General features: G+C 46.4%; 1 protein-coding gene across 1 annotated transcript in view; it reads right to left on the bottom strand.

The window, feature by feature from the left end:
• The window catches only part of CD81 (CD81 molecule), a 77,631-nt gene that overhangs the window by 43,728 nt on the left and 19,717 nt on the right, over positions 1–14,186 (bottom strand). Inside the window, exon 2 of the mRNA XM_006134911.3 lies at positions 2,373–2,487. Within this exon, the coding sequence (XP_006134973.1) occupies positions 2,373–2,487 (115 nt within the window). The remainder of the gene's footprint in view (positions 1–2,372; positions 2,488–14,186) is intronic.

A 14,186-nucleotide genomic window follows, 5' to 3' on the forward strand; every position in this document is an offset into this window, starting at 1 on the left:
GCCTGACATGGCAAGTTTTGCCCATCTAATACTTCTGTAAAATTCATTAGAAAGGAAAGGATCCAGGTGCGTTCAAGCAACTGTTACACGCGTTTACAGCCAACCTTGGACAATTTGGGCACACAAGGTCAGATTTTCAAGAGAGCTCAGCATCCAATATGAATGTTGCATGGGTTGTGGAGTTGTACAAAAAGCCTGGCTCATTGAAGAGACATATATAGCATGTACCATGGCACTTGGATCCATTTATGAGTTCTAGGACAAGTCTCAACAAGATGTTACTACAATCCTGGGATTCCCCAGTTGTTCAATTCTCACAGTGCACTCCAGATAGCCAAATGGCTGTAGTGAGACTGTATGACCCATTGTTACAACGCAGGGAAGAGTGGTGTGTTGGTGTTATGGGAGTACTGTCAACACAACCAGAGACGGTATCCAATGAACCAGTACAGATCTGCAGCCTGCCATTATATTGTCTACTGATGGCCTGCGTAGAGGAGTGGGTGACAATTCTAGGAACAATTCTCCACCATCAGTGGACAGCACTCTTATTTCCAAGTCTCTATGCAATCTCAAAATGAGAAGGGATTATCTCCACACCTATAAGCCACAGAGCTCTATGACTATCCCATACTGGGGACAGTCACCTCACCCTTCCTTTTCTCCAGCATTGGACGGGGGCTGCCCCTTAAAATATCTCCATCCAGGAAGAAGTGTACTTGCAGATACTGAAGACATCTTGTCTGAGTGGATAGTGGTGGGGAAGAAATGCATGTGGGGGGAGAAAAAAAAAAGTCGGTATGGAAATCAGGTACACCACCATTAAAGTCAGAGTTAAAGTGGCGCAGATCTGAGGAGAATCAGACCCGTGCACACAGTTTTGTCTTGAACAGGAACAGAGGATAATTTTTCCAGATGTCCTCTTCCCTCCTGGTCCCCCATCTATGACAGCATCTTTTTCCTGTGTCTGCTCTTGAGAATGCAGGAATGCTTGGTCCACATCCAGTACCCTGCAGTCTCCACTTCCCTCGCGCAGAGCCTCCTCAGCATTCCCCTTGCAGAGAGGCAGCTGGTTTCAGATACATAGTGCAGAGGCCAACCCTCTTAAGAGAAGAGGCCCTTGGTAAGGTCCCACTCAAGCAGCACTCCAAGAATTGAGCTGCCACTCAAGTACAGAGAAGCACAACCAAATAAAGGTCTCCCCTTTCCAACAAGTCAGCATGCAGACCAATTATTGAAATCACATTAAACCTAACACACTCACATGTGTCTGGAAAACATGAGTCATGCTGGTCTCCACAGTTTATTTTCCATTGCTGACTGTTCCTTCAGCTGCTCCACAGCCTCTCAATAAAAAACCAACAATCCTAGAAAACAGCTACCACAAGCAATTCCTCCTCCCCCTATGCCCAGTCCCATCACATAACTTCCTAATGAAGCTAAAGATTTTTTTTAAAAGGATACCTGTAAAAATCAAAATAAATAATTCTTCCCTGCTTGCAGAGAAAAGATGTGTTTTATTTTAACCCCTTTCACCAAAGGTAGGCAATAATTTTAGATGGGGGGACCACTTCACTAATTTTTTAAGTGGCTCTGGGCCACCCAGAAAGGGGCAGGGCCTCTGGCAAAAGGGGTGGCGCCAGACACTTCCGTGCTCCCCCTCCCACAGATCTTGATTGGCCTGGGGGATCAGAGAGCAGTGAAGTCTTTGCCCCCACCCCTTTCCCCCACCTACAGAGAACTGCCAGCTGTTCTGAACAGCTGGCGGTTCCCTGTAGGCACCTGCCCCCTTGCAGGGCAGGAGGAGACATGGCATGCTTTCCCCCGCCCCAGGCTAATTAGGGCCTGGGGGCGGGAGGAGCGTGAAAAGTCTGTCACTCCCTGTCCCCGCCCTGCAAGGGGCACACAGTGCTTGCAGGGTGGGGGCAGGGAGTGAGAGACTTCTCAAAACCCTCCCGCCCCCAAGCCCTGATTGGCCTGGGAGCAGAGGAGTGGCAGGTGTGCATGGGCTGGATCCACCTGGTTGGCAGGCCAAATCTGGCCCACAGAGGGCCCTGTGCCCACCCCTACCTGTGACTCTAGGATTTGAGATAAATGTATCCTGTGTTGCATGTAATCATTCAGGATTTGCACATGCATGCCATAGCTTACTAATATGAGATATATTAAGTTAATACATGGAATGAAATGTGCCATATGCCCCTTAGGGGCACACACTAAGTTTTTAGGATATCTACATATGAACAGTGCTTTCTGTTTGCATTTCTGAGCGTGTCAGCTTGGGTGCAACAGTAGTGCAGGGTACCACCACCAATGGAGATAAATACAAACCCCGCTGCCTGCACACCCACATCTTTCCTAGCAGTACTTACCAACATAGAATGTATTCGGGGCCTGCTTGTCACCAAGATGCAAGTACAGAATATTTGTGGTCTGTGAATCATGACGGAGCCAGAGTGCCACTCCCAGAATGATTCCTCCTGCGAGCTGGATGGAAACCAGAAAGAAGGGTCCATAATTAGCAACATTACTCATTCCATCAAATGCGTCCAATAATACAGTCTATTTACATAGAAATCAAGTGCTTCCAGGGGCCTTATCCAATGTACAGGGGGCGGAGGCAGCCCCCTCTCCTGCCTCCAAGGAGTGCACAGCACATAAATACACATGGACCCCGCACATGGCTTCTTTGAATGGTGTGCAGAGGATGGGGCAGGCAGAGAGCCTGCCTGAGGCTCTGCTGGGCTGCAGGACAGTGGTGGGCCAGATCTGGTGGTTTGGTGGGCCGAATCCGGACCACACACTGTATTTTGTCAGCCCCTGCCTTAATCACTACTTCTCTCCAGCTCTTCACAATTGAAGAGTTTGTGATTTTAGTTGGAACATTTTGGCCAGTTTTGGTGGAATGTTTCCTTCTTATGATAGGGCAAGATTTTTTCAATTATTCTATGACAGGCCTGCACAACTCGGAAAGTGACGAGGGCCATATTACTCCAAAGAAAACGGCTGCGGGCCACAAGTAGGAATGCTCTCCCAAAAAATACCAAACACGTGGCTAAAAATTTTTGTTGAGAAGAAAAAAAAAACAAAACAAAACAAAAAACACCACCGCGTGTCTCCGCTTGGCCCCCTGGCATTTGTCTCTCCTTCACCCTGCCCCTTGGTGTCTTCCCCTTTCTCCTCACCTGCCCCCCTCCCCTCAGCACAAGCCCCTTCCTCTCCCCTACCTGGCTTCTGCCTTTTATAATCCGGCAGTCGCTGGCCATGATGTCACACCAGCATCCTGGCGTCTGCCGACGTCCCGCCCTCTGGCTCACACCCCAACTCCACGCGCTGGAGCTGCACGCAGGCATCCCAGAGGCGAGAACTGACGCACTTCCCCCTCCCCAGCGGCGCTCCACTCCTCCGCCTGGCTGGCGGATCGGATGGGGCCGCGCCACCCGTAGTTGTCACGGGCTGCACAGTGAGCCCCTGCGGGCCGCATGCGGCCCTCAGGCTGTATGTTGCGCAGGCCTGTTCTATGATTGGGAACCCAGATGTGCACGGTTGCAACACTCACACCATAGAAACTCTGGATATTTACAAATATAGTTTATTGATATGGTTAGCACGGTCACAGACACCCCAATTTCATAAGACAGGGAATGTCCATCCGTATTTCCATACCATAGACTTTCATCATTCCTTCTAGAACAATCTTAGGTGTTAGCCCATCATCTCTCTCATTATTTTCACCTTCCCCATCACCAGGTACCATCCTTCTGGCCCTTTGAAGGACTGTATCTTCTTCTCCCTATTGCCCCGTAGGCTGGGGTGCCACTTTTATACCAAGTGATGCAGATGATAACACGTTTGATGCATGTTCAATAGGGGATGTTTCTAATGCTAAAGTGTTCTTTTCCTATTGGTCAATGTATCATTGCTCTTAACTTACTATCACATATATCAATTCATTGCTATGGGCCTTTGTGGTTATCTATTGCAACCTGTGTCCTGATTTCTCAACACAGCCTGGACCAATTATTTGGGACTTTTATATAATAATACATCTGCTGAGCCGGATGGTATTTTTTCTACCATCCTGTGTGGGTGAAAGGTCCAGAGCTAAGTACCCCTTTTCAGTCCCCGGGAAACCAGAAAAAAACTATGACCAGTATCTGGTGAGATCATGTCTCAACCACAGAAGTCTGACACCCTCCGCTTCCGCTGAGCTTGTGAATGGCCTGTTGCAGCATGGACAAAAGATAAAATATAGCCCCATATTACTTGACCTGGACTGTGAGCTTATGTATGTTCTTTCATTCAAGTGCAGCCCTGACCTCTAATTGGCTGTAATGAAGACATGGCAGTCATTTGGAAAGTGCGTTCAGAGGCCATTTTAGTATATCCTAGAACAGGAGCCACTGCACTGCAGGGGAACCCGACTCACTAGAAAGCCTAGGGCTAGGCTGTATGGCACCCATGATGCTCCTATGCCTAATGGCATCTGGACTGCCACACAGCCCCGTCAGTGCACGGCACACCAACAGGCTTGTGGTTGGCTGTGTGGGGGAAGGCAAGCAGCATATGCAAACAGACAGGTACAAGCAGCAGGACCACTAATTTGGGGCTCTTACTAGACTCTTATATACAAACATGTCCTGGCCCCAGCTAAGAAAGGGCCTGGACCTGTACCCAGCTGGGTTAATGGCAAAGCCCCCGCCTCCTGCAAGCAGTTAAGTGCTGCTGTGTTAGTATTAGTGGGCCTTCACAAACTGCAATGGGCAGACATAAGGCCTAGTGTATTACACCTGAACCCAGACATCAGTCCAGCTAACACAAAGGGCCTACGGGAATGCTGAGAGCAGTTTTTAGAAGATTTCTTGCATTACAGCTTTAAACTATTACCGAATTAATATGTTTGTATTAATTTAAATTATTAGCTTGATAGGCAAGTAACTTGGTACGCTATAACAGTGGCAAGCTCTATTATGAATGCAAACATATGACTGACTACTCATGCAAATTGTTATGTAGTAGCCTATAACACACTCATCATCACCCAATCTGTGCACACAAGTATAAAGCCTATGCAAGCATGCAAGTAGGTCCCCTGAAAAATTTAGCCCAGTAAACATCTAGTGATTTTGCCCATGTCAATTTTCAGTTTTTCTGGTTCAGCTGAGCTTTCAGTGCTCATTAGGGACTTAGATACAGTATTTAACCCTCACCACCTCAGTTTGCTTCAGGTAGGTCAAGACTCTTTAAATATTTGCTATGGAAAAAGTGACTAAAGAGTGGGGGAAGGAAGGAGACAGAGTTCCAATTGAGCTCCATGTAAGGAAGGTAGGAGCTTTAAAAAAAAATTGGAAGTCAGAATCCAGTCTGGAGTTTCTCATTAGTTGTCTAGGATGATAATAAAATCCACATTTGTTTATTCAGTTGGAAAGAAGAGAAGGGTCCATAATTAATCAATGCCACTTCTAAGGCAAAAGTCTGTGGACAGCTGTTAGCAGGAGAACCACCCAAAGAGAGGATGTCTGGGCTCATTTGGACTTGACTGTTGCATTTCTGTGCCTCTTTTTGGCTGGTTCAGTCCTTGCCTTCGCCCATCTCACTCACCATAGTTACACACCAGCAAATGAGATCACATTTGGGAGGAATCCAGGAGCAAGTTGTCTCAAAAGGGTGTGTCTACACAGCACCCTAAACTCGAAATAAGATACACAATTTGTGTATCTTATTTGGAATCTATTTTAAAATAGCTTATTTTGAAATTTGGCACATGGACACAGTGCCAAATTTCGGAACAACACGCTATTTCGAACCACCCCGATCCCTCATGCAACAAGATTTACTGGGATGCCGAAACAGTGTGCACCAGTTATTTAAAAAATATTTCAAAATAACGTGTGGCTTGTGTAGATGCGGGATAGCTATTTTGGGATACCTCTGGCATCCCGAAATTGCCGTGCAGTGTAGACATTCCCTATGAGCTTTGAAGGACAGACAGGGAAGTATTTAAAGAGAGAAGAGTCTAAACACTTTTTTCATGATAAGGTTAAAGACAGAACTATGTTATCAATTCCCTGAAAAACATCCTTCCCTGAAAAACCACCAAAAATATATTAATCATCATTGAGGAATCTGGTAGGGATGTAGAGGGCTTACCGGCATATTTGCTGGGGTAACTGGTTAACCAGCACCAGGCCTCCCTCTCCCCTCCCCAGCCCATCTCTAGTGTGGCAGGCCCTGCCTAGCCTTCCTGGAGCAGACCCCTACCCTTGGCCCGGCCTGAGCAGCCTGGTGATAACGCAGTGGGCCAAACCGGGTTGGGGCAGCCCTTGCTGCCAGCAGCATGGTGTGTGATGGGCCGGTTAACCAGTAAAACAGGCAGTTTAACCAGCTGACATTTTAAACAGGATTTTACATCACTAAAATCTGGCCACTTGTGGTTTCACAGGGAAGGAAGCAGGAGGGAGAAAACTCATTCGATTGCCATAGCAACCCTGGCTTCTACTGGAAGAGCTCTTAGCCCAGAGACAGCTCATAAAACCTAGAGTTAGACATTTCCACCCAGACAGCAATTTCTCCATTTGCTTTTTTTCCTTCAGAGTTAGTGGAATTTTGGTAGAGTGAAAAAACAAAAATGCTGCACTGCTCCTGCTTTCCCACCACTTTCTCTGACAGCCCAGCTCTCGGCCTCAACTCCTCTGCACTCTGATTCAACAGCAAAAGGGAAGACAGTCCGCCATCACTGTGAGCTGGATGCAAGTAGTAACTGTCACTATGTCTCAGAGAGGACCTAGAAGCAGCACATTAACCCGGAAGCTAGGATTTACTGTAACTTCCACTCCAATTCATCAGATGAAGTGGTTCTTACCCATGAAAGCTTATATCCTAATAAATACTAGTTTCTAAGGTGCCACAGGACTCCTCGCTGGTTTCAGGAAGACCTTGCAAGCTGTGTTCTCAAATTTTCTATTGTCTTGTTTCCGCTCACCATCAATCCCAATTTGGATCTAGGGACAAAAGTCACACTATCCATAAGGGGTTTAAGAAGGTGGCTATCTCCACCCCATTTCTGGAACACAAGTCCTTCCTCTTCTGCAGACCCTCTGTTCCTTTTTACCTTTCCACTGCAACAGAGACTTCAAATATGAACTTCAGTCCAATAGGGCCTGAGATGACATACAGCAATGTGAGCCAGCTGCTGGGTATGATTTATATTACTGTAATGCCTAGAGTGCCAAATAAAAAGAAGAGACTCATTGTGAGACATAGTAAAAGAGACATACTGTAAATTTACAGCGGGGGGTGGAGGCTAAACTGTGTGAATTAGGAAGGGATAGCTAGTGTGACAATTAAAATGAGCTAACTAATGGAGAAAAAAAAAGCGTTCACACTGGGTCTCTGTGAATCCCTAAAATAGACATTTGCGGTCTGTAAAGCAGTAACACAGCCATTAGGTATCTTTATTTAATCCATTAGCATGAGTATCAAATTTGTGAGTATCAAAGTTTGATACTTATGCTCAGGGCTTGACAAACGGTGGTGAAACCTACTCGCCAGCCCTGCACTGCGCATGTGCAAGACCCGCATTACGCATGCACACGCCGCTGGTGAATGGGGTGGCTGGCTGAAATCTACTCACCATGGGTGAGTAGATTCAGTGATTTGTCAAGCCCTGCTTATGCTAATGGATTAAATAAAGATACCAGATGGCTGGGACTTTATCAACCTACCAAACAATGAAGATGCCAATAGTTCTTTGTCTGTCTAGGATCTGCTGTTCGTACTCTTCCTCTCTTATTGCCTGCCAATGGTTTTTATCTGCCTCTTTTGACTATCCAATCTTTAGGTGTTTATAGACTATTTGTTTTTCCTGTTACATTACAGCTCAATTTTCCCCTTGATATTTTTATACCCTCTGCTTCTTCTTGTCCCCCCCCCCCCCCCCCCGTCCCCATTTATTTTAATTCTGGACATCCAACACTCTGGTCATCTGAAGAAGTGGGCTGTGCCCATGAAAGCTCATACCACCATCCACATGTTTTGTTAGTCTTTAAAGTACTACCAGACTATTTGTTGTTTTTTAAGTTTATCCTGTACAGCCGTGGTCACCAACCTGTCGATCGCGATCTACTGGTCGATCTTGGGGGTCCAACCAGTCGATCACGAGGCTTTTGGGGGGCCCCCCTCAATGCCCCATTCCCCAAGATGAATGCCACGCTGATGCTACCTCCAGGAACAACAGAGGTAGCGCGGGCTTCCAGTGGGATGGGAAGAGTTCTGCAGCTGCACACCTGGTACCGGAAGTGTGCCGGCTGCTCTTCCTCCCGCCCGAATAGCTGGTGCGATACCTAAAATTCCAGCCCATTGCATGCTGGGGACTTTGTTTCCCTGCTGCCTTTCTGTGCACGGGAAAGGGGTTGGGTGTCCCGGACTGCGCCGGCTCTGGCTGCTCAGGTACCTCGTGCTGCCGCGGGGAAGGGAGGAGTAAGGCGCAAGCTTCCCGAGAGGTTGGCATGGTCTGGGACTCCCCTCTCCCCCACAGGCAGGCAGCAGGGGAATAAAGTCCCCAGCACACCGGCTCCAGCTGCTCAGGCAACACGCGCTGCCCAAGCAGTTGGGGCTGACATGGTCTGGGACTTCCCTCTCCCCACCCACCCTGCAGGCAGGAAGCAGTGGAATAGCACGCCAGCTCCAGTTGCTTGGGCAGTGGGAACGGGGAGTGGGGGCAGTCCCAGACCACACCAACCGCAACTGCTTGGGTTGCGCCTTACTCCTTCCCTCCCCTCCCCGCAGCAATACGCACTGCCTGAGCAGACAGAGCTGGCTCAGTCCTGGACACCAAACCCCTTCCCCGTGCGCAGGAAGGCAGCAGGAGCACAAAGTCCCCAGCGCATGACGGACCATCCTTTTAGGTTGGGGCTGGCACGGTCTGGGACTCTCCTCTCTCCCCCCCACCCGGAAGGCAGAGGGGAATAATTCTCCAGTGTGCCAGCTGGAGCTGGCGCGGTCTGGGACTCCCCCTCCCCACGTTCCCAGCCCAAACAGGAAGGCATCAGGCACACGACGAACCAGGATTTCGGGTACCATGCTACTGTTTAGGGCTTGGGGGAGCAGCCCACGCACTTCCTGGGCCTTGGCCTGCAGCTGCAGGATCCCCAGGTACTGGTCCTGGTCTCCTCCTCCTGCTCAGGCCCCCACAAGTACCCTGCCTCACCACCCACAGGCACCCTGTCCCTTGCCCCAGCACCTAGTCTCCTGTCCCAGCACCTACAAGCACCCTGATCCCTGCCCCAGCACCCATTGGCACCCTACCCAGCACCCTGTCCCCTGTCCTGGTACCCGCTGGCACTCTTCCCCAATACCATGTCCCCTGCTCCCACCAGCACAGCTGGGGCCACATTAGTGAGGCTTGTGGGGGTTTTGGAGGAGTTTTTATTTTGCATCTCATTTGTGTGGCCCCAACTGACTTTTCTGTGGGTCAGTGACCCCTGACTAAAAACAGGTTCCCTCCCTTTTCATAAATAAAGACAATGCAGAAACTTTTTGGGTTTGACATAGTATTTTATTTAAAAATGAAGCCTGGCCAACAAACCCCCAATTGAGGCCAAGCCCCCATCTGCCCACAGCATCATAACACTGCTGCACTCCTCCTTCCCCCAGACCCTAGATCTGAACCTATCATACACCGAAACCCCCTGTCCTGAGCCCCTCACATACCCCAATCCAAATTCCTGCACCCTCATATCCACAAGCCTGTGGCTTGCTTAGTACTCCAACCCTCCATCTGACCCCAACACTGCCCGGCCTGAAGCTACCTCCCCGACCCAGCATCCTCTTCTCCACCTCCTCCTGCATCCAGATTTCTTCCCAGAGATTGCACCTCTCACCCCTTCCCACACCCAAATCACTCATTCCCACCCCAGAGCCCACACATCCTGCCTCAACCCAGCGAGGGTAAGGCTAGACTGCAGAGTTTTTCAGGATTCCGGAGAGATCCCAGAAAAACTCTTCTGCATCCAGGGATGCTTTTGTTCTTCCACTTTTTTTAGTGGAAGAGCAAACATGCTCTTTCGGTAACCCCTATATTCCTCTTTCCGCAAGGAGGGTGGCAGTTTTAAAGTGCTGTGGCACAGTAGCACTTATCTGAAGAGTTGCTTTAACGTTATGCTCAGCAGTGCCAAGCTATTCACATTTCAAAGGCCACCACAAAATAAGGATGGAATGTAGCCCTTCCAAAGAACATAAGAATGCCCATTTTGGGCCAGACTATCTAGACCAGTACCCTGTCTTCTGACAATGGCTATGCCAGGTACCCCAGAGAGAATGAACATCAAGTAATTCATCCTTGTCACCCATTTCCAGCTTCTGGCAAACAGAGGCTAGGGACACCATCCCTACCCAGCCTAGCTAATAGGTCCATTAATGGGTATCCTCCATGAGTTTATTAGTTCTTTTTGAACCCTCTTATAGTCTTGGCCTTCACAGCATCCTCTGGCAAAGAGCACCACAGTTTGACTTTTTGTTATTTCTAGGTGGACTTCCTTTTATTTGTCTTAAAACCAGCTGCCCATTAATTTCAATTGGTGATCCTCTAGTTCTTGTGTTATAAGGAGGAGTAAATAGCACTTCATTATCTACCTTCTCTACACCAGTCATGATTTATAGATCTTAATCACATCCAATGTTTCCATTAATCTTTTAGAACTATGTGTGGATTTTTCCATCCACGTGAAGAATAAAATTTTAATGTGTACTGAAGCAGGTGCCAGTGTGCACCACCAGTAGAAACAACCCAACTGTGGGTGCTCTGCTAATCAGCTGGGCAGCATTTGAATTTCTCCTGCGTGTCCGCAAAGGCGCACCTCTTACAGGCAACACTGATCGCCTCTTAAAAAAAAGAGGACTAAGGTGCAAGTATTCTTAATCTCTCCTCAAATGGAAGCTGTTCCATACCCCTAATAATTTTTGTTGCCCTTTTCTGAACCTTTTCCAAATCCTATATATCTTTTTTTGATATGGGGTGACCATATTTTCATGCAGTGTTCAAGACATGGATGTACTATGGATTTATATAGAGGCAATAGGATATTTTCTGTCTTATTATGTATCCTCCCTTTCTTATGGATTCCTAACATTCTGTTCCTTTTTTTGGCTGCTGCTGCACATTGAGTGGATTTTTGAGTGGATTTTTCAGAGGACTATCCCACAATGACTGCAAGACCTCTCTCGAGTGGTAACGTCTAATTTAGACTTCATCATTTTGTATGTATAATTGGGATTGTTTTCCAACATGCACTACTTTGGGTGACAAAATGGCAAATGAAATGTCATGTTGATAAATGCAGTCACTCTGTTTTGAAAGATCCTTTTGTAGCTCTTCACAGTCTGCTTTGGACTTCACAATCTTAAGTAGTTTTGTACTACGTGCAAGTTTTGCAACCTCTGTGTTTACCCCCCTTTTCCAGATCATTTATGAATATGCTGAAAAGGACTGGTCCCAGAACAGACCCCAAGGGGACACCACTATTTACTTCTTTCCATGCTGAGAACGGACCATTTATTTCTACCCTTTGTTTCCTATCTTTTAACCAGTCTAAAGCTTCAGTCTTTGGCCTGATTCACAATTAAAATTCAGAATGATTTCTCTACTTTACTCAGGGGTGACATAACCATCAGCTTAAAGGAAAGTTTCCGCTGACCTATCTTACTGCCATTTAGAATGGTGGTTTTTCCTACAGCAATGGAAACTTTCCTTCTGCCAACGTAAGTTGTGTCTACTCTATGGCAACATTGCTCAAAGTGGTCTGCACATCCACTCTGAGAAAGCATCTACTGGGCGGCTCCGGTTTGATCATGCTGCTTCCTGAGTCTCCCCATGGCTTTAAATGGCAAACCACAGCCAATGGGAGCCGCAAAAGTAAACAAACCAGAATGGCCCAGTAGCAGCTCTCTCAGAGTGGGTCCACTGACCACTTTGAGAAACACTTCTGTATGGGGTTATGTGGACATTGCTACAGCTATGTGATAGTTATGTAGTATAGTCCCTGAAGTGTGGACAAGACCTTTATATAAGAAGAGCTAATCTGAAGGACTGCCAGGGAAAAGAGACAGAGCAAGGGCTGATCTCATCCACAGGAAACCAAAGAATTTCTAAAAATACAGTATTGTAAAATTTTGCTGGCACCTTTACATCCCTCCCTCTCGATTTAGCAGCTAGATGTCTCATTTGCCAGCGAAAATACAAGTCAGTCAGCACGTAACTAGTGAGCTGCTAAAATTTCTTGCTCTCCCCCTTGTATCTTTCAGGAGCAAAAAGGCAAATACATGATGTATGCAGAGACCAGGAAGCAGGGAACAAACCAAAACCGATTCTGGATTAAAATCAGCTATGAAACTGCCAGCTGCTTCAGTGGGGATTGAAGAGAGAGGCGTCTGGTGGGGTGACCTCAAATCAAATGTGATCCAATTATTACAGGAAAAGGAGGGTTTACTGTGCTCTTTGGTCTGTTCCATAACATCCACGTAGAGCGTTGGGGTGTGTGGATAGGTCAGAGACAGATGTCTTCAAGCCCCCACCCCCAGGAAGCGTCCCAGTTCTGCTCAGACAGACTTGGCCCATATGCTGTAAAGATGAAAGTTACTCATTCAATCACACATCTCTCTGGGATGTAGGGGCATTACAAGCGTCCTATGGGGACATATACCATTCAGGCTTAAATGAGCTGAGACTCAAGCTGCTTACAAAACTGAAAGGGTTATTATTCAATATATATTTTAACAGGATCACCACCACCTCTCCAGATTCCCTTCCCCCCGCCACACACACTTAACTCTCAGAATCAAACCCTTAAGCTATGCTCTTGGCATGTGCACATGACACAAACACAAAATAACTGAGCAGCTCGAGAATCACTGTGAAAAATAAACATGGTGGGACTAGCTACTTACAACCTTGTTTACTAGGCTGGTAATTTTAAGACTATAATGTGCCAACAATAGGTGCACGTCAAGTACAGACGACTACACAATTAACTGATAAACTGATAACCCCAAGCTTATCTTGTTCGATTACACGCATTCCCCTCCCCCCCAGCAGGCAGGAACCAATATATTATTGGGCGTGTGCCTCTCTCATGTTCACACTGAGCAAGCACTACTCCCAAGATACACAGAAAACAGTGACAGTTAATTAAAGCCCTGATTCTGCAATCATCTCCATGAGGGTACACCCATATGGTGCCTTTACAAGTAAACAAACATCTATGGTAATGGTAAACCTCAGAAGCCATTCAACAGCTTGGACATGGGTACATAGCAGTGGGCTTTAAAGTAGAAACAAAAAACAGGACTATGTAGAAACACAGCATTTTAGAGAGGAGATGTTTGTGCAAGATTATAATTTAGAAACAATATTATGATCCTAGGAATTTGTAGATGTGCCCTGAAGGTAGGGGTTGGATATAACACCTGGCTAACCTGCAACAGGTCTCTTTAGAAGCTTTAGTTGCTTTATTCCTTTCTCTTTCATTGGTTTGTTTTTTAAATGAACCCCAAGATCGTTAGATACATGACTAGATTTATTGTCAGTACTGGATAGACTGTTTATGTGTAAATCTATGCTTTTCCCGTGAGAAAAGTAATGTTTCCATGCTGAACTATACACTAAAAGGCAAAATGTAATTTACTAAGAAATCAAGTACAGAGAATAGCTACAATTTAAAAGCATAAAGGTCTCGAAAATAACAGCACATTCTTTGTATATTAAAATATGATAGAAACAACAAGGATCTCTTGAAACTGATAAAATAGTAATTAAACCAAAAGATCTTAAGCCTCAAATACAAATACTGAGCATTGACGTGATAAATGTTTTCACTTCATAGCACATCTCTATTTTCACACAAGGTATAACAAAAAAAGCACTAATAATATGAGCAAAAACCCCAAAGGGGGAAAGTAAAGAGCACACTACATACTATGTTTAGGTTGGCAAAATTTTTACCTGTTCTGGGAAAGAATGCACATCTGAAATTAGACTTCGTATAAAATAGATACACTGGGCAGAAAACAGATTTGAATTCACAGAGAAATGCTGAGGGAACTGGCCCATTATTATTACTACTAGTCAGAGTACTGGAGTGTGATATACTAAGGGTGTATCTAGACCAGTGGTTCTCAAACTTTTTGGCTGA

Source organism: Pelodiscus sinensis, chromosome 4 (genome assembly GCF_049634645.1).
Source record: "Pelodiscus sinensis isolate JC-2024 chromosome 4, ASM4963464v1, whole genome shotgun sequence".
Classification (NCBI taxonomy): Eukaryota; Metazoa; Chordata; order Testudines; family Trionychidae; genus Pelodiscus; species Pelodiscus sinensis.